This window comes from Tupaia chinensis, unplaced genomic scaffold (assembly GCF_000334495.1).
Source record: "Tupaia chinensis unplaced genomic scaffold, TupChi_1.0 Scaffold000146_1, whole genome shotgun sequence".
Lineage (NCBI taxonomy): Eukaryota > Metazoa > Chordata > Mammalia > Scandentia > Tupaiidae > Tupaia > Tupaia belangeri.
In genome coordinates, this window is record NW_006159616.1 from 13,498,886 (window position 1) to 13,520,518 (window position 21,633).

At 44.4% G+C, this 21,633-nt stretch overlaps 1 protein-coding gene across 2 annotated transcripts in view; it reads right to left on the reverse strand.

Annotated features, from left to right (window-relative positions):
• Positions 1-21,633, reverse strand: part of UBE4B (ubiquitination factor E4B) — a 174,417-nt gene that overhangs the window by 14,452 nt on the left and 138,332 nt on the right. For both annotated transcript variants that reach the window (XM_027770642.1, XM_027770643.1), the window contains 5 exons: positions 19,983-20,081; positions 18,592-18,827; positions 11,200-11,326; positions 7,900-8,044; positions 1,791-1,925 (listed from right to left, as the gene is read on the reverse strand). In XM_027770642.1, the coding sequence (XP_027626443.1) occupies positions 1,791-1,925; positions 7,900-8,044; positions 11,200-11,326; positions 18,592-18,827; positions 19,983-20,081 (742 nt within the window). The remainder of the gene's footprint in view (positions 1-1,790; positions 1,926-7,899; positions 8,045-11,199; positions 11,327-18,591; positions 18,828-19,982; positions 20,082-21,633) is intronic.

Here is a 21,633-nt window from a genome sequence, read left to right on the forward strand (position 1 = left end):
TCTCTGTCTGTCTGGTGAGTGCACGCGCCCTATAGCAAAAACCTCTCAAAAAAAAAAAAAGATGTACATGAGCCAGCAGGTAGCGTGGTGGTTAAGATGCTAGATTCCCACATGGCTGGCTGTGGTTTGAGTTCTGGACCTGGCAGCTTACTTTCTCACTTTCCTTCTTTCTCTTTCTATGTCTTTCTCTAGTTAAACTAAAAAAATAAATAAATAAAAAATAAGGTTATTTTTTAAAATGATGTATGTAACAAAGGATGCGGAAACATCGCACAGGCACGGGAATGAGATTGAGGGCAAGAGCACAGGTCCAAGGAGTATGGATGACTCAAGTCTATGAGGAAGTCTTGAGAAAAATTACTATTATTAGTTTTTAAGAGATTTTTGCTATAGGGTGTGTGCATTTGTCGGAGAGACAGAGACAGAAGGTGAGAGATCATTTCCAGGGGATAGCCACGCTGCAATCCCTTCTCCTCCCATCTCCTCTTGAGATTTTGGGCACGCACACACATGTACCCGGTGTGTCTGGGACTCAAACTACAGTTGACTATGAGAAGGGACTGCAACATGGTCATTCCCCCTAGGGGGTGATTTCTCGCTTTCTGTCTCTCTGTCTCTCTTCAGAGAGCACACATACTCTACAGCAAAAACTCTCTTAAAAAAAAAAAAGAAAACATGGTTTACAGCAGAGCTTGCTAAAATACTATCTGCAGGCCAATTCCAGCATAATGTCTCCTCCTTTTATAAATAAAGTTTTATTGGAATACATTCATGCTTATTAATTTACTACCTGTGATTGCTTTTAAGCTGCAATGGCAGAACTGGCAGTTGCAACAGAGACCGTGTGGTACACAATGCCTTTTAAGTCTGTGCCATCTGGCCTTGACGGAACCTTCAAGGAAGGCAAGTGTGAACAGTGAGCTCTGTTTTGTTTCACATCTCACTGCTCCTACACTGAAATCTGTTTAACAACAGACATGAAATGGAAAGGGGAAAGAAGAGACTCTTAGTTGCACTCTAAAGTGGTAAAAACGCCTCTGCTGGAGATGACACAATAGGTCAGGTGATGGCAGCAAGAGAGACTATAGAAAATTAGAGGAAGTGAGTAGTGGAACTGCGCTGCACTGTAAAACGAATTTGTCTCCACCTAGAAAAACAATGACTAAATCTCAGGTCCTTTTCTCATCTCCCTCACTTCATTCATCTTGGTCCCACTATGAAGTTTCTCAGCTCTGTGACAGAGGAGGTCAAAGCAAAGCAGAGTTCTTGGGTTCCGTTGTTTGGTTTCAATTTCAGGATCCAGGACCCAGGTCTTACTGATCAAGTCCAGGCCAAACATTTTGACTACCTTTGATCTATCATAAACCCTCATTATGGCTCTCGTTAACCTTTGGAACCAAAGATCTTAGACATTAGCAGTTGTTCTCGTTATATACTCCAAGTCAATTTGTCTTCCACTTTTTTCTATAAACAAAATATACAGATCACAAAAATATGCCTTAACTTCAACATTAATAATCCAAAGCCCTGTCTAAGCAGAAAGCGAATTACATCATTTTGGAAGTACTATTTGCTGACTATGCAATGACACAAAACATCTTCATTTTATTAACAGGATGCTGCGTGTATATTCAGCATAATTGGGAACAAAATTAGCAACAGGCTTCCACTTAATCAGTGACTGGGACGCTAACATTTCCAGGATTTCAACAACTACATCAGCTAAGAAGGGGCAAAGTCTGAACGTGGAGTCCAGTAGGCAAAATGAACACCCCCCAGTTTCCACTCACCGGTCTGAGGAACGGCTTCTGGACCTGCTTCGTGAGGATATGGAACATGTCCACGGTTTCTGTTGCCAGGGCAAGGTAAGAGCGTGAAACACGCTCGTCCTGAGCAAGCTGAGACTGACGGGCCTGCTGCTGATCCTGGGGAACATCAAGAAGATGCCATATCAATCTTGGCACCAGCTCACCGAAACACCCGTGTGAAGGAAGAACGGCCAGCTCCTAACTGGAACAGTGTGCAACAGAGCCACACACTTAGTGCTCTTACAACCCACGCCGAGTTTCCAGATACCTGAAGCCTCCTCCTTTTAGAATCAGAACTCTTTAGAACTCGGAGTCAGGTGACCTTATTACATATTTAACTCCTAGGAGCCTCAGTTTCCTCAAGATAAATGAAGTCCCCATCAGCTTCTACACAGGATGAAACAAGAGAATCTCACAGAGTGCATGATACACACTGGAGCTGGCAGACGGTAGTTCATACCCCGTAACAAGAGTTTCACTTAGTCATCATTGTTTTAAAAACATGAGACCTGGGACCAGCAGTTGCCATAATGGCTATGTCGCTGGACTCCCATGTAGTCGACCGTGGTTTGAGTCTGGACCCAGTGGCTTAAATTCACAACGGGCGCGTGTACGTGCGTGCCCAAGAGCCCAAGAGGAGAATGGAGAAGGAACTCTGGCGTGGCCATCCCCCGGAGGGGTGATTTCTCGCTTTCTTTCTCTGTGTCTCTCTCTCTCTTGTCTTTCTGGTGAGCGCACGCGCCCTATAGCAAAAACCTCTCCAAAAAACAAACACATGAGACGTGCTGTGCCATGGGAGCAAGGCCCGTCGGGTTTGAACCTATACCTACTGCCTAGAGACTGCTAAGCTTTCTGGATTTTCACCATTCTGCCATCGGGCTGTCACCTCTACACTGCCAGCCTGCTTGCCTCTGGCTCCATCCTCCTCCTCCAACTCTGCCAGGGGCAAGGAAACAAGCGAGTAAGGGCTGTGACGCCTGAGGAAATCAGGCAGAGCACCAAAGGCTCAGAGACGGGTAAAATACAAACACGTCAGCAGACTTCCATTCTCCAGTCTGCCCAGAGGCCTGTTTCTGTTGAGGAGAGGAAAACAGCTGGAACAGCTGATGTTGCCAAGCGAGCACCTCTGGGTGTGCGTGGCGCTCTGTACTCTGGGGGACACTGGGTGCTGGTCTGCTACTCCCTTGGCAAGAAGGAACCTACTGAAAAAGGCTGCACCAGGATAGACACAAGGACAGCCAGATGGGAACTCCTAAATGCGTGTCTGGTGTCTCAATTGTTCCTCCGTGAATATTATCTAGGCCTTTCTATAGGCACTGGAGACAGAGGGCAGAACGGGACCTACCAGGCTCTCTACCTTCATGGAGCTTAGATTCCATTAGAGAAACCAGTAACAAGCAACTGCTCAGCGAGACACACAGTAAATTTAACAGTGATGATGACGAATGAAGCAGGGTCAGGTGAGAGAGTGATGTTGGAATCAGGAAATGCTATTATGGAAAGGGTAGTCAGGGAAGGCCTCTCTGAGGAGGTGACCTCTAAGTGGATATCTAAAGGACATCAATCAGCAAAAAGAGCCTCTTGGGAAAAAGGAACGGCAAGTGCAAAGGCCTCGCATGTCCGTGGAAGGGCAAGAGTTAAGTGTGACTGGGGTGAGTGGAGGGAAGGGTGGCAGACAGTGAGGGGCTGGGTCCTGCAGTACCCTGCAGGCCACACGTACCACTGACTGAGTGAGAAAGGAAGCCGGAAGGGCTTGGAGCTGAGTGGTATTGAACAGCCTGAGATCTTGGCAGCCTCCTGGTGTGGACACGAGCCAGGGTGGAGGCTGGGGGACGAGTATGGGGCTGCCGCAGTGATCCAGGTGAGAGATGACAGTGGCCTGGAGCTGACAGGAAGAGGGCAGATAATGGAGGTACATACATGCTAGAGGGTATGTGTGCTCACCAGAGAGTGACGAAGAGAAAGGGCGAGGAGAAAGCCCCCCCTCGTGGGGAATGGTCATGCCACAATCCCTTCTCCTCCTCTCCTTCCTTTCATGGTTTTGGGCACTCTCACACCCACGCCTGGAGTGTTCCTGAGCCACTGGGTCTGGGACTTGGATGGCATGGTAGGCCATGGAGAACCAGCTGCTTAATCACCAGCCTCGGAGCCAACCTGACAGATACATTTAAGACAGAGCCCAAGACCAGAACAGAGCACAGCGGCACTCGCTTCTCGAGAAGCCAGGTCTCATGTGGAAACCGTGGCTCACATCCCCTGTCCACTGAAACACGCCAGGCACGCAAGTGAGTGACCAGGATGTGAAGGGCTGGAGGAGTGCAGGAAAGGAACAGTGGCACGACCAGACCTTCATTCTCTTCGCTCTTCTCTCTCATGCTCACACACTCTATCACAAGAAGAGAATAAAACAGAGCCTAGAGCTATTTGGTGAGAGAAAGAAAAATCAAGGACAACTCCAGATCGCTGAGCCTCAGTAATCGGTCAAAGGAACCCGGTGTTTCATGGTAGGCCATGGAGAACCAGCTGCTTAATCACCAGCCTCGGAGCCAACCTGACAGATACATTTAAGACAGAGCCCAAGACCAGAACAGAGCACAGCGGCACTCGCTTCTCGAGAAGCCAGGTCTCATGTGGAAACCGTGGCTCACATCCCCACCCTGTCCACTGAAACACGCCAGGCACGCAAGTGAGTGACCAGGATGTGAAGGGCTGGAGGAGTGCAGGAAAGGAACAGTGGCACGACCAGACCTTCATTCTCTTCGCTCTTCTCTCTCATGCTCACACACTCTATCACAAGAAGAGAATAAAACAGAGCCTAGAGCTATTTGGTGAGAGAAAGAAAAATCAAGGACAACTCCAGATCGCTGAGCCTCAGTAATCGGTCAAAGGAACCCGGTGTTTCTTGAGACTGGACAGAACCAGAGATGTGAAGGACAACACCGAGAGGCTAGTTCGGGACATGCCAAGTTTGGAATATCTCTTAGATCGCCAGGTTGTGAGGCAAGTCAGTCCTGGGTACAAAGTCTGGAGTCAGGGAGATATAAGCTGGGAGATCCATTTTGGGATCTGTGGAATACAGATATTCAGGCTTTCACCTTGGAATGGGTGAAATCACCTAACAGTGACTTTCATCTGGAGGTGGCAGTTGTATGTGTTTTCAGATGCCGGAAAACTGGGTTAAAGGGGAACACCACTAGCTAACGGGCAGGAACCAGAGACTGAATGTCCTACAGCAGACAGGGCAGTCTCTCATCATAGTAAGTTACAATTCTACCAAAATTCGATTATGCTCAAAATTCCAACTTGCACCCTCACTGAGAAATGCGAACCTAGGGAGAAAGCATGGAAAGGACAGAGGAGAAGTCTGGGGGCTGAGCACTGGGGTCCACCAATTTCAGAGGTCAGTGGGGTGAGCAGAAACAGCCAGCAAGGTGGGAGTTCGGAAGTGACTTCAAAGTCAAATGAGAGCTATTTCTGAAATAGCAACTGTTAGTTTTTCATCCATTAACACAGAAAAAAATCAATAGTATTTGTTTGGTTGTCTCATAAACAAATGCTATTAAGCTATGAACAAAAGAATGTGTTATCGACCTGGATCCCAGCATCTACAATATAAGTTGGTCTCTGAAAAGTGCTTCAAGTGGCAGAGGGAGGAAGCCACAGAGGTTAGGAGAAGGTGAGGCTTCCCAGCCATGCTGACAGGGAAGGGAAGACCACCCACGAGGGGGAACGGGATCTCACTCAAAGCAGGGAAGGGACCTGTTACATGTGACGGGAAGTAGGACACTGGGGAGAAGTGTCTCTGGGCAAATGGAACAGGAGCCACGGTGCGCACTGAGCACCTGGGTGGGACCTGCACTGTGTGCTTCCCATCCATCATCTCTCCTCATAGCTGTCCTGCAAGACAGGTGTTACCTTTAGTTTACAGGTGAGCCAACAGGGATTACGGAACTTACAGTGTGTGGTAGTGTCACTTCTCAAGCCTGCGTCACCCTGGACGCCAGAGCTGGGCTCTTTAAACTATGCCTCATCTGTTTCCCCCGCATGTTCTGAGAGGACCTGGACATGCTCCAGTTCGGGGCCAGCTCACTACAAAGGGAGGCGGAGCTGGAAGGACCTCCTAGAGCGACACTGGGGAGACGGGGAGCACTGGTCTGGGTCACCCATCCTGAGGAAGTTACGGAACCGTGGGAGGTTTCTGAGTCCTAGCAACTAAACAGCTAAAGTTTGTTCGGAAATGACTTCAGTGGGTACCAGGACAGCGCCAAGAAAAAAGAACTAGGGTGCACAGGCAAGAGGTGAGTGACAGGTGAATGACGAAGCTTCACTCATATTTACAGCTGCTCCCCGTCACTCGCATTACCGCTTGAGCTCCAGCTCCTATCAGATCAATGGGGGCTTTAGCTTCTCACGAGAGCCCCAGATGGGACCATCTTGCAGGGGAGCAAACTCAGGGCTCCCACTGAGTCTGCATTATGAGTTGTATACTTATTTCATTATATATTACAACAACAACATAATAACAGAGATAAAGTGCACAGTAAATATAATGTGCTTGAATCATCCCCAAATCACAGAGATGGTCTAGGGAAAAACTGTCTTCCACAAAAGCAGTCCCTGGTGCCCAAAAGATTGGGGACTATTGATCTAAAGAAGGCAGAGGGACCAGCAGTTAGTGTAATGGCTATGTTGCTGAACTCCCACGTAGTTGATCACGATTCGAGTCCCAGACCCGGTGGCTTAAACTTACAACGGGTATGTGTGCATGCCCAAGATCCCGAGAGGAGAATGGAGGAGAAGGGATTGAGGTGTGGCCATCCCCCCTGAGGGGTGATTTCTCACTTTCTGTCTGTCTCTCTCTTGTCTTTCTGGTGAGCCCACACACCCAAAACAAAACCTCTTTAAAAAAAATAATAATAAAATGAAAAAAGAAGGCAGAGAGGCTCATGGAGTATGGTGGCATGGATGCGGGGGAAATTCAGCAAGCACAGATCCTGGGCAAAGCTCCCTGCAAGGTTTACGTTAACTGTTTAAGCACACTGACTGGAGCAAACGGTAAAATTCTCATCCAAGCAGTAGAAATACTTGGAATGAAAACTTTCCCTAAATGTGCTTCCATAGCCTACATTCAAGATACCCTCTTAAAAAGACAGGGTCTTGCCCTGTCGCTATCCTCCAGCATCATCCCCCCAAGTAGCTGGGGTTACAGGCACATGCCATTGGGCCTGGCCCTTAGGTTGGGCGAGAAATCTAACGCAGGCCTCACGTGCGGCCCCAGCCTGCAGGCACACCATCTTAGCTGCACTCCCACCAGGGCTGGGCCTTAAGATACTTTCTGACCCACATGAGACCTTCAGTGTACTTCTCATTGTAAGAATGCTACCATAAGTAAAGAGAAAGCAGTCTTGTCCTCCCCACACTCTGATGAGAATCCCTTTTGGAAAGTATTTCTAACTCTGAGCCTGACAACACCAGGAACAAAACTAACCAAAATACAAAATCACCAGCAGTTGTCAAGAACCTAACTGACCAAGAAACCACCTAAATGGCTGCAGTGCATTCAGGAAAGGGCACTCTGTTGTCACTGTCACAGCATGAATTTCTCATGGCACCTGGAAAACCAGGCCTCTTCTATTAAAAATGGAATATGAAAATCAAGATCAATGGAGAGAGGAAAACTCCACCAGAATTCTGCAGCTGTCCAGAGAAGACCATATGAACAAACCAAATTCTTGTCCAGCAGACTGAATTCTAAAGATTAATGTCTTAGTTATCATCACAAATCTTAATAAATTCAGACAATAAAAGCTCGTCTCTGAAAAAAGCCATTTAAAATTAACGAGAGAGAAAGTGATCAGGACACATTCTGAAAGACTTCTCATTTCTTAGCTTCAGTAAAATGTTTTCAGTAAAAGTTTCTTCCTAACCCACACCTAGATATTACTTCACAGAAGCCCACAGGGAAGAAAATCCCGACAAGTCAGATCTGTTATCAGACCCCCCCCAGACGCAGCCCCCGAGGCCGAGCTCTGCCGGTGTCCAGAGGCAGAGTCTTCGCAAAGCTGCCCATGCACCTGGGCTGTGTCCTCACCCGGGGCAACTGGTCCCACTGCTCTTTATTCTTCATCTCTTCTTGCACTTCGTGGATCCGCTTCAGAGACTCCAGACTCTCATCGAGCAAAAACGTCGTGTCGTTTATCAGCATGTTTATATAGCGAACAAACTGCTTCCCAGAGCTGAAAAGGCAATTATATCATACATGTGCACATTATCTCCCTGGAACAAAATGCCACAGCCGATCCCAGGGAAAATGAGCCTCCCCCCAGACTGCCAGGCACCTCCCCCTGGAAGACTGCCGACCCAGGCACACTCAGGCGCTGCAGAGTGCAAGGACTAACATGTCTCTCTTTAGATTTGTTATTATTTTAAATCAGCTGTGATAAGGTCCTTCCAGTGGTGCACTGGAGCCACCCTGCATGGCTTACGAGAGCCAACTGCTAAATGCTACAGAATTCTGTAAGCAGATTCCCTTGGAAGCTTAAATTGGGCAACTATGGAAGTATTCACACCATGGAAACCAGCAAATGCAGACTTTTTTCCTCCCAGAGAGGAGGTTTATCAGCACACCCCCTGGCTCATTACCTCAATGTTTTTAAGCAGAGAAAACATTTTTCCAGACTAGAAAAAGAATATACTCACTAAGAAACAAGAAAGCACAAATAATTACCCATACACAAGAGACAAGAGAACTACTGATAAAGTTACTTCTTACCAAAAATAAAGAAACCTGGAACCTGTAATGCTGATAAAGAAGGATATTAACTTACTTCATAGAACTTGAAGCTTCCCATCTAAGGAGCTGGTGTGAGGTCATGTTATAATGAGGGGGCTTACTGGTGAACTGAAGTAGCGTGGCCTATTTCTGTGGGACTTTGTAACCGCCAGATTAACGGAGAAAAGCGAAGCTACACTTCAGGATCTACAACTGTGTAACTGGGGTGGGAAGAGCATGCCTGTGAACAGACACGGGAGGCCTTGGGCTCAGGAACGCGCACGTTCAGGACAAGCGCTCCTCATCAACACAGGCAGACCAAGCTACGGGCCTGACTGGGCCCCTCAGCTCATGCCAGGCTCTTATGGAACAATTCTGACCATAAGAGCAGTCCATGGGAAATGCAGGATTAACTTGAAGAATTTACTCTATAGAAAACTACCTAGCAAATAATTACTCCATTAATAATGTGTTTATTATTGACTAGTAACTCAGTTAACAAGTGATAGCTAAACTTGATCAAAGATGTAATATGGGTTATGAAAGATCTAAGTATGACACTAGAAAGGATGACCCTGACCTAACTCTTCTATATTGTTTTGCTTTTGTCCTTTTTCCTCCCTCATTTACCAAAGGACTATGTGTTTGCCTATGAGAGAGGAAGGGGGAGAAAGCACCCCCAAATGAGGCATAGTCACACAGCAACCCCTTCTTGGGATCAGCAGATGGTGTAATAGTTACATTACTGGACTCCCATGTAGTCAACTGCAGTTCAAGTCCCAGACCCAGTGGCTTAAAACTCAATCGGGTGTATATGCACACATGCCCAAAATCTCTAGAGGAGAACGGACTGCAGTATGGTCATCCCCCAAGGGGGTGATTTTTCGCTTTATGTCTCTCTATCTCTTTGAGGAGCACACGCACCTTTTAGCAAAAATCTCTCTTAAAAACAAACAAACAAACCCACAGCAATCCCTTCTTTTCTTCATCCTGTCAGAATTCTGGGCATACACACATGCACCCTGTGTGTTTTTCAAGCTGCTGGTCGGAATTTGAACCATGCAGTTCGCCATGGGGGATAAGTGTCCCTTAATCACTAGGCCATAAGGCTGGCCCAACCAAACTGCTTCTAAATCAACAGTCCTCCTAACCTTTCTAATTCTAAAGCTTGATATCATATTTGGGAACACTAAGAGTTCATTTTAGTCTCCCTGAAAATTTCACCTTACGTTGTAATCATAGAAATATTAAAAAAAAAAAACAAAAACTTACCTATATCACTTCAGTGTATCTTATAAATCTTCATGTATACCATCCCCCAAATATCTTTTTTTTTTTTTGAGAGGTTTTTGCTATAGGGCACGTGCGCTCACCAGACAGACAGGGACATAGAGACATAAAGTGAGAAATCACCCCCCGGGGGGATGGTCACGCTGCAATCCCTTCTCCTCCATTCTCCTCTCAGAATCTTGGGCACACATGCACACGTGCCCGGCGTGAGTTCTAAGCCACCGGGTCTGGGATGCGAACCGTGGTTGACTACGTGGGAGTCCAGTGACAATTACTGGACTCCCATGTAGTCAACTGCAGTTCAAGTCCCAGACCCAGTGGCTTAAAACTCAATCGGGTGTATATGCACACATGCCCAAAATCTCTAGAGGAGAACGGACTGCAGTATGGTCATCCCCCAAGGGGGTGATTTTTCGCTTTATGTCTCTCTATCTCTTTGAGGAGCACACGCACCTTTTAGCAAAAATCTCTCTTAAAAACAAACAAACAAACCCACAGCAATCCCTTCTTTTCTTCATCCTGTCAGAATTCTGGGCATACACACATGCACCCTGTGTGTTTTTCAAGCTGCTGGTCGGAATTTGAACCATGCAGTTCGCCATGGGGGATAAGTGTCCCTTAATCACTAGGCCATAAGGCTGGCCCAACCAAACTGCTTCTAAATCAACAGTCCTCCTAACCTTTCTAATTCTAAAGCTTGATATCATATTTGGGAACACTAAGAGTTCATTTTAGTCTCCCTGAAAATTTCACCTTACGTTGTAATCATAGAAATATTAAAAAAAAAAAACAAAAACTTAACTATATCACTTCAGTGTATCTTATAAATCTTCATGTATACCATCCCCCAAATATCTTTTTTTTTTTTTGAGAGGTTTTTGCTATAGGGCACGTGCGCTCACCAGACAGACAGGGACATAGAGACATAAAGTGAGAAATCACCCCCCGGGGGGATGGTCACGCTGCAATCCCTTCTCCTCCATTCTCCTCTCAGAATCTTGGGCACACATGCACACGTGCCCGGCGTGAGTTCTAAGCCACCGGGTCTGGGATGCGAACCGTGGTTGACTACGTGGGAGTCCAGTGACATAGCCATTATGCTAACTGCTGGTTCCCCCAAATATCTTGACAAATCTAAAATGAGGCTCTATCTTGCAAGCAAACATTTAGAAAACCCCACCCACATTTAGCAGTACCTTGTGGTTAACTTAAAGGAGGCTGAGACCAGACAAACAGTCAGTAAGAACCCCGCTATGAAAGCTTTTAAGTTGCAGTCCTACCTGTGATTTGTAAGAGAGCAAGCTGTTACATCAGGGGCCCAATACTCACTTGAACTCCTCCATAAAGGTACCATGGTGAGCTATGTTTTGCCAAAGGCTTTTAAAAATGGTGCTAATATGATAGCGAATTGTGAACTTGTCATAGAACTCGCTGGTGGCTCCTGTATGCTCAACATCTAAAGAAAAAAGACACAAGAAGGAACAGATATGTACTTCCTTATCTTCCCAAATGCAGTTATTGCTGTAACGATGACACTGAGTGAATCCAAATCTGCAAAATGAAAAATCTGGTCGAATTTCACCTATACTTTGCATATAAGGCAGGAGAGAAATTATGAGCTGTTTTTTAAAAAATATATATAATTATTTTAATTCACCAGAGAGAGAAAGAGAGAGAGAGAAAGTGAGAAAGCAAGCCACCAGGTCCAGGACTAGAACAGTAGTCGACCATGAGAAGTCCAGCACCTGAGCTGGTTTTTTTTTTTTTTGAGAGAGATTTTCACTGTAGGGCGCGTGCGCTCGCCAGACAGACAGAGAGAGACATAGAGACAGAAAGCGAGAAATCACCCCCCAGGGGGGATGGTCACGCCGCAATCCCTTCTCCTCCATTCTCCTCTCGGGATCTTGGGCACGCACGCACACGTGCCCAGCGTGAGTTTTAAGCCACTGGGTCCAGGACACGAACCGCGGTCGACTACGTGGGAGTCCAGCGACATAGCCATTACGCTAACTGCTGGTTCCCCACCTGAGCTGGTTTTAAAGGTAGAAATTTTAGGTCTGGCCAGCACAATACCAAAGGGACTGGACTGGGAAAACTGGTATCATCAGGACAGCATCTACTGACTAATGACCAAAAGTTAAATGATCTCCTTTGAAAACCTCCCCCAGTTTTACATTAGCAATTTACGGGAATCCCACAGCACTTAAAAATGGGTATCCTTTAGTGGAAAGACTATGGAAAGTTATTAAATGGCTCTATTATTTTAAATACTTTAGTAATATGCACATTTTTCAAACATGTTCTAAAGTAGAGAAAGTATAATGAAGCCCTCATGTACTCATTATTTATTTACCAGATACTAACATCCCTTCATAGAACAAAAATCAAACTACATTATTTAAATGACAAAGAGCTTACCCCTAAGAAATTTAAGAATTCATGGCAATTTTTTTTTAAAACGGAAAAACTGCCAGGGGAAGACATTAAGGATAAAGAGATAATAAAATAAGTTACCATGTGTAACCTATCAAATTGGCAGACATTACAAAAATGGTAATACCGAACATAGGTAAGGATTTGGGGAAATAGGCACATTATAAAGGTTGATGGGAATGAACTGCAATACCATCTCTCTAAAGATAATTCAGCAAAATTAGTACAAGACACCAATATATATGTCCATCTCTCTGGTCCACCAATTCTATTCAAGAAAATGAGTATATGTATGTTCAAAGGCTGAGCTCTAAGAATACTCACTACAGTGCTATTTATGTTAGAGAAAAACCAAAATAATCCAAATATACAACAAAGAAAAAATACTTGTGACATATTAAGCGAAAGCCACAAATTATCAAACAAAATATACAGGTTGGGTCTAATCATTTTTTAAAAAAATTACTGGAACTGTAAAATGAAATGTTAACCGATTCTTCAAGTACAGAAACTATCAATATTTTTTTTAATCCTTCTTGATATTTTCTTTTTAAGAATTATTTAATTGTATTAATTCATTCATCTATTATTATTTTAAATTTTGACCAGAGAGAGTCAGAGAGAGAGAGAGGAAAAGTGAGAAAGAAAGCAAGCCACCAGGTCCAGGACTCAAACCACGGTCAGCCATGTGGGAGTGTCCAGCATCTTAACCACCAGGCCACCTGCTGGTCCTGATATTTTTACTTAAAAGTTTTGTCAGAGTGTGTGTGAGCTCGCTGGAGCGAGAGAGAGACAGAGAAAGAGGGAAAGCAAGAAAGCACCCCCCACGGGACATGTTCACACTGTAGGCCCTTCTCTGCTTTTCCCTCCTGTCTGGATTTTGTGTACACATGCACGTGTATCTGGAATGTTTCTTGAGCCATCAGTTCCAGGACTTGAACAGTAGAGTTGGCCATATGGGATCTAGTTGCCCTAACCAACATGCCATGAGTTGGCTTCCTTCTTGACATTGTCTGTATTTCCCAAGAAAATATACTTTTTGTGAGTAAAAAAAAAAAAGTTATTTAAAAATAAAAGGAATAAGATAAATAACACCTATCATAATAATATTTGAAAGTACTTATGCATATTCATTAAATAATCCCTTTTTAAAGATGATCTAAGTGTCATTTTATTAACTATATAAAAGCGTGAACTTAAGTGTGGAGAGCGGATTTAAGCACGACCTATAAGAGAAAAATACTAAGGGGCCAACACAATGTCATATGTATCTAAAACTGCTGTAACATTTATACTGTATTCTGAATATATTAATAGCAGAGGCTAAGAAATTACTATTAATCTATTATCTATCAATACATATCTCTTTTAACAGTTTTTTTTTTCTTATTCACTACTCATGTTTCCTCAAAATCAAACAACCCAAGCTTTAATTCCCAAGATCTAGTTCTAGAAGGTTATAAACAAATGAGGCCCACGCTGAGCTCACCTTACCCCTATGCAGATCTTCGTCCTGCCTTCTCTCTAAGTTCATTTATTTATTCTATAAAAGAGAGAGCGAGCCAAAGAAACCCTAACAGGGTCTTCATATCACGATCCAATCCCAATCCCAGCTGGCCCAGATAGGAGGCATGCACACATGCGTATCTGGTGTGTCCAAGGAGGTCCCGAATGTGAACACAAGAGCTTTCTCATGTGCATCCCGTTGCACATGAGACCGTGCCACTGCCTGCCCCTGCCTTCTTTCTTGTTTCATTAAGCTGCCTGAGCTATAGGACCGTTATAGCAAGGGGCAGAGCCTCAGCTGTTGGGCTTTTGCACAGGTGCTCCTGCTGCTCTGCTGTTCTTCCTGAAGTTACCAAGGGACCCAAGACAAGAGGGCCCCTCAGTGGGGCACCACAGACACTCTCCCAAGTGTCCACCAAACTCATACCAAGACCTACTGATTAGGCCCTAACCCCTGAGCGCGTGTACCCTTTACCTGCCACATTGTGGCTGAGATCCTGATAGGGTTCAAACTTGTGTCATTTTCTTTGTTTTGTTTTGTTTTGTTTTGTTTTTTTTTCTAGGTTTTTGCCATAGAGCATGTGCACTTGCCAGAGAAAGACAGAGAGAGGAAAAGTGAAAAATCACTCCTCCCAAGGTGGGATTGGTCACGCCACAATCCCTTCTCCTACACTATCCTCTTGGGACTTTGGACACGCATGCACATGTGCCTGGAGTGAGTTTCAAGCCACCAGATCTGGGACTTGGGAGTCCAGTGCCTTAACCATCACACCACCTGCTGGCCCCTGAACTTGTCTCATTTCCAAAGCCATCTCCTCAGAGACCTTTCCTTTCTGCTTGTAAAGTAGGTACCGTCTTCCTCAATCACTGTTTCAAAGTCTCTTATTCTTATTTTCTTGTCCAATGTCTGTCTTCCAAATAGAGTATCTGACTTGTAATGGCATGGATTTTAATACCTTCATTTAGAAAGAGCATCATAAATATAAATATATATATATTTTTTTTTGCTATAGGGCACGTGTGCTTACCAGACAGAGAGAGAGAGACAGAGAGACAGAAAGCGAGAAATCACCCCCCAGGGGGGATGGCCATGCCGCAATCCCTTCTCCTCCGTTCTAGTCTCGGGATCTTGGGCACGCACGCACACTCGCCCGGCGTGAATTTAAGCCACCAGGTGTGGGACATGAACTGCGGTCAACTACGTGGGAGTCCAGTGACATAGCCATTATGCTAACTGCTGGTCCCGAGCATCATAAAATTTGCTGAGTCAGACTTAATCTATTTTGGCTAATGCTGGACTTACTGATTTTGATTGATTGGGGGAAGAGGATTTTTTTTTTAGAGGTTGTCTTAGGGCACATACACTCATTGGAAAGAGAGAGAGACAGTGACACAGAGAGTGAAGGAAAAGTGAGAAATCACCCCCAAGGGAGACAGCCACGTTGCAATCCCTTCTCCCTCCTTTCTCCTCCCAGGATCTTAGGCACACGCATGCACACGCACATGCACTCAGCTGGTGTGAGTTTCAAGCCAACAGGTCTGTGACTCAAATCATGGTCAGCTTGGCCCCTGGGGAAGAGACTACCTTAAAATAGGTTTGGGTTATCGGTGTTCACCCAAGTTCTAAGAGTGGCCCTTAAGGAACAGACTGCTACAATAGAAATAAAATACTCTTATTTAGAAACTTAATTATATTTTTGAAACATAAATTTAAGCCTAGACATTCTTTAAGCTACTGCCTTGTTGGCAAAGTCATGATGTAGTTTTCTGTTTTTCTATGCAAAAATGCATCATGACTTTTCCAATGACCTGACAGAATATTCTATCTCTGGGGTAGGAGCTTGTTCCATGTATCAGTCCTGTAAAAGGTGACTCTAACTCAGGTCTCAGAGTCAAACTCGCTCAGGTGTTAGGGCCTGAGATCTTAGCATGAGTTTGGTGGACACTTGGGAGAGTGTCTGCCCCACTGAAGGGCCCTCTTGCCTTGGGTCCCCTGGTAACTGCAGAAAGACCAGCAGAGTGACAGGAGCACTGGTACAAAAGCCCAACAGCTGAGGCTGCTGCCACTTGCTAGCTGGTGACCTTCAGCAAGCCTCCGGCCCTTCTAAGCTTCAGTTTCCCCGTGTGTAAAGAAGAGATATTTATAGTGCCCATCTGTAGGACTGCAGTGAGGATTAAGTGAAAGGATTAGTGAGTATTATTAGCACAGGTATCAGCTACCCACGAGCACAGAGGTGGTCCAGGCCAGAGGGCACAGTGCTCCAGGACAAAGGCGAAAGAAAGAACATCTGCCCCACCAGCTCCTGGAACACTGCCAGCAGGGCCACACTCGTCTTATAGGCAGGAGACTCAGCCTGTAGCAAATGTGCAAGTGCTTGTGTGTGTGTATGTGTGCACATACACACACTCTTACATACTTTTCCTTAAAGTCACAGCAACAGGCCTAGGGTACTGGGTATGAAATACATTTAACACTTTTTTTTTAACTACTTAATTTACTATAGAAAAATCAAGATGCTCAGATTAAGAAAAAAAGAACAAAATGAAATTTTTTTTCTTTAGAGAGATTTCTGCTATAGGCCACATGCACTTGCCGGAGAGACAGAGACAGACAGACAGACAGAAAGTGAGAAATCACCCCACGGGGGGATGGCCATGCCACAATCCCTTCTCCATTCTCCTCTCGGGATTTTGGGCATGCACGTACACCCACCTGGCGTGAGTCTTAAGCTGCCAGGTCTAGGACTTGAACCACAGTCAACTACATGGGATCCAATGACATAACAATTACACCATCTGTGAGTCCCAAAATGAAACTATTCATTAATCTACCATTCAAAGATAGCTCACTGTTAACAGTCTGGAACATATATACCAAAAATGTGGACGCACTGTTTAATTAATTGATATTTTCTTGTCTTTTTGTTCTTAATCACTTAATGCAAAGAACACATTATATTCATATAGGTCCACTGTGTAGATAAACTATAAATTACTTAACTTACCCACAGTTAGCAGCAATTTAGGTTGTTTTTCGCATTTTCACTACACTGCATTATGAACAATACCATGGTGAATATCATCATAGAGAAGCTTTTGATACGTACATCATTAATCTGCACAGAGTTAATTAATTACTAGGAATTGACTTCCTAGTATGTAATATGTAAGAGAATACTAGTCACTTCAACTCCAGGCATGTTCTTTATACTTGCTCTGAGCTCGGGGCTGGCTGAGTTTTTCCTTTGCCAGTTGGCCCTCTGTTAGGCTCGCCAGTAGGGGCCCTGCAGCGACGTGGACACTGTAGGAGAGTCTGGGACTTGGTCCTCCTCGCTGCTCCTGTCAGCAACAGCGCTCCATCCCAGCAGTAGATAGTTCCAAAGTCCAGCTTTGTCTTCTAAGACCTCTAGAAAACTTTCGCACCCTCAGAGACATCAACACCAGAGGGCTGAGGTCCTTCCTCACAGGCCTGGGTCCTAACTCTGTCCAAGCCTGCATTGGATCAGCTGGGTTCTAAAAACCTCACACTCTTCCCTGGCTTCCCGAGCCCTCAGGGCAGGTGGCAGCTGCTGCCTGCACCTATATTTGGGGTCACCCAATGTTCCTTTTTTGTCATTTCAGCCTTCTAATACCTATCTGACTAGTTCCTTTTATTAACTTCTATTAAAATAACTGGTATACTTCTGTTTTCCTGTTGGACCTTCACATATGAAGAATATAAAAATTTTGTAAGGCTTTTGTGTGGACAGACAACTGCTTTCCAGAAAGGCTGGTTTACCACGTCCCATTTTCATGAGCGTTTCACAGCACTAACTGCACACACTGCCTACCAGAGTACATTAGTTTATGTATCTACTCCCATGTTAGCACTGAATATTTTCAGCTTAAAAATTAAATGTGATAGATAAAAGTGGCACCTTATCATTATTTTAAGAAATGCTGGGGCCAGCAGGTGGTGTGGTGGTTAAGGACACTGGACTATCACATGGCTGACTGTGGTTTAAGTCCTGGACCTGGTGGCTTGCCTTCTCACTTTCCCTCTCTTTCTTGCTCTGTCCTTCTTTGGTTAAATTAAAATAAATAAATGAATAAAGTTAAATACAGTAATTCTTAAAAAAATTAAAAATCAAAATTTAGAATACAGTTTAATGAAAAGAAGAGGACCTGCCTGCAGAGTGTCTCACAGGATCTTACTCGCCTCTGTAAACAACACATGGAACGGTGCCCGGCAAACACACTGAGCTCACAGAATGAGTGAAGATTCCCAGTGGCTCCCAGAAATCCTGACTGCATTGGTTTGAATGGGATTTAAGAATAAGCACTTGCAATATGCTCCATTTTGCTCACATGTTGGAAACTCTGGGCTATAGGATAAGGTTATAAAACTAATGTTGCAAACATTCAAGACTAAAAGGAATTTAGTCTAGGGCATTAGGGTGGTGCTTCCATGACTGATTCCTGGTAGGTTTATAAGGAGAAAGAATGAGACCAGAATGGCGACGCAGAGACACAAACGTGTCTTGCACTCAGACAGGACATCAGCTGTGCTGGTGATACCAACTGACTTGCAACAGATCCTGCGACTCGTTTAGAGCCCAGTTGTAGAAGAGTCCATGTACTATTCTCAATGGAACTAATAATACTCTCCTGGCAGTGGGTTAGGAGGCTACAGCTCCACTCATCAGTGGACATAAGGATGGTTTAGAGTAACTTAGTATGCTGGCTTCAGATGGCCCTATCCAAGTCTGAGGCCTGTGCCACACTGCATACCCAGGAACCTACCTGTATAAAACTTCATCAGGGAAGGTACCAACAATTTCGTGGAGAGAGGATGGTTCTCAATCATTTCAAAAAACTTCTGCGTTCGTGGCTGAACAGCAGGGTTGGTCATAAACATGACTTCTACCAGCTTGGCCACCAAATACGGATTCCGGATATAGTTCTGGTTGCACAACATCACAACGAGGAACATCACAATATCCTGAGTACAGGGCTCATAAAGCACCTGAGGAGAGTATCTGAATGGAGGCAAGGAGAACAAAAAAATCAATCTTTGGGAAATTCATCCTGGGTGAAGGCTAGTGTCTAGGAGCAAAGATGAATTCTCTTTAACCTGTTGAATTTAAAGTGACTATTTACATTAAAACCAAACACATTTCTAGGTTGTAGCATATTAACTTCCTATGTTTTAGAGAGAGAAAAAAGTGGGCCAGCAGATGGCATAGTAGTTACATCGCTGGACTCTCACATGGCCGATTGTGGTTCAAGTCCCAGACCCAGTGGCTTGAAATTCAGGTTAGGGGGCGTGTGTGTGTGTGTGTGTGAGTGTGTGTGCCCAAGATCTCAGCAGGAGAACAGAGGAGAAGGGACTGTGGTGTGGCCATCCCCCCTGGGGAGTGATTTCTTACTTTCCCTCCGTGTCTCTTTCTATCTCTCTACAGAGAGTACACATGCCCTATGGCAAAAACTAGAAAAATATATAAATATACACAAACACATACACTATTTTTGAATTTTTCTGTTGTTACAAAATTTCAACAATTTGCATTCTGTATTGTGAGCCTACACTACTTTACCTTTCCAAATACACCTCACATACACTTCCCTCCCCAGGCCAGTGCTACTATAATAATGCAATCATGGTGCCAACAAGTTGCATCGTAATTCTTCTAACCTGTAATGTTTGAAAAATAAAATGTCAATTTTATAAACCAAATAAAGATTTGAAAAAATCTTTTAAAAGTTAAAAAAATTCCAGTATCAATTATAAACTCAAGCCAATTCTTTATAAGCTTTATTCAGTTTTAAAATTAAGACAAATTTTGGTACAAAACACAGATGTGGCTATTTCTGGCTTATGGATGTTCACTCGGATATTTATAAACTGCTCCTTCTGTTTCTTAAAAGCACACACTCGACTATTAGAAATTCAACTCAGTTTTCACAGAACACACTATATTATCTGCACTGTTCATTCTGCTTGTCTGTGAGATACTGTAAGAACTGAACTGGTGCCACAGCTGCATTTATCTTCCCAGTCTCTTGGCAGCATTCAGTTACAACAGTTACATAAATTCAGGCATAACATGGAGGTCTGCAAGACAGTTCATAATCTCCTCTACACACTATGTATAAAACGTATTAGCTCTATGGAATATGTTAAAGGCACTTACTGTACAATAAAAAATAAAAATTCAGCAACATCTTCTACATAAAATTCAGGCAATGCTGCAAATACCTTGGGGACATCTGAATTTAAAGGCAGTGTTATACTGTCAAAGAGAAAGAGAAAAGCGCAATACACAAAATGAAATCATGCACATCAGACTACAAGGAGTATCATACTACCATTAAATCAGCATTTTATTTGGAAAGAACTCCTTCCACAATTCAACTATATTAAAACAACCATAATACAACTATATTATCTGGATACAAAGAAACCATAACCAGAAATGAGCTGAGACTAATGAAGACAGTGGCTATGCCAGGGTATGTGTGAAATGTTTTTCCTTTTCTTGATTTCTTATTAAGGCTGATATAATAAATAAATGGAAAGGGAAGGAAAGGAAATGGTTATATTTGGTCTCTCTTACTCTCTTTTTTTCAGACAGGGTCTCAATGCCACAATCCTCCTGCCTTGATTTCCCAGTTGGGAGCTTGTGCCACAGCTTAGGAAGGGTGGCCTCGAGCTTGCTGTGGCAAGGCATTAGGGGGCATTGTGGACTCAGTGCTTAGAAGAACCTGACATAGGGACCAGCAGTTAGCGTAATGGCTATGTCACTGGACTCCCATGTAGTCGAACGCGGTTCGCGTCCCAGACCCGGTGGCTTATGCCAGGCGCGTGTGCGTGCGTGCCCAGGATCCCGAGAGGAGAATGGAGGAGAAGGGATTGCGGTATGGCCATCCCCGCTGGGGGGTGATTTCTCGCTTTCTGTCTCTCTGTTTCTGTCTGTCTGTCTGGAGAGCGCACGTGCCCTATAGCAAAATCCTCTAAAAAAAAAAAAAGAACCTGACATCCTGTCATCTCCAGCATTTAGCTTCCAGTTTATAGGTTTCTTTCTTTCTTTCTTTCTTTCTTTCTTTCTTTCTTTCTTTCTTTCTTTCCTTCCTTCCTTCCTTCCTTCCTTCCTTCCTTCCTTCCTTTTTTTTCTTTTTGAGAGGTTTTTGCTATAGGGCGCATGCACTTGCCAGAAAGACAGAGAGACAGAGAGAAAGAAAGCGAGAAATCACCCCCCCAGGGGGGATGGCTACACGCAATCCCTTCTCCTCCGTTCTCCTCTTGGGATCTTGGGCACGCACGCACATACTCCAGGCATGAGTTTAAGTCACTGGATCCAGGACTTGAACTGCGGTTGACTACATGAGAGTTCAGCAACACAGCCATTATGCCAACTGCTGGTCTCAGGCTTCCTTTTCTAACAAAGATTTTACAGCAAATGTACACACACACACACACACACACTATGGGGGCCAGCAGGTGGTGTGGTGGTTGAAGTGCTGGACTCCCTCATGGCCAACCGGGTTTGAGTCCTTCCTTCCTTACTTTCCCTTTCTCTGTCTTTCTCTGGTAAGTGCCCATGCCATGGAGAAAATAAAAGAATGATAATAATTAATAAATAAAATAATTCTTTAAAAAAATACTCTGTCTGGAGAACCAGCAGTTGGCATAATGGTTATGTCGCTAGACTCCCACGTAGTCAACCATGGTTCAAGTCACAGACCCAGTGGCTTAAACTCACGCCAGGCATGTGTACATGTGTGCCTAAGATCCTGAGAGGAGAATGGAGGAGAAGGGATTGCAGTCTGGCTATCCCCCCCCAA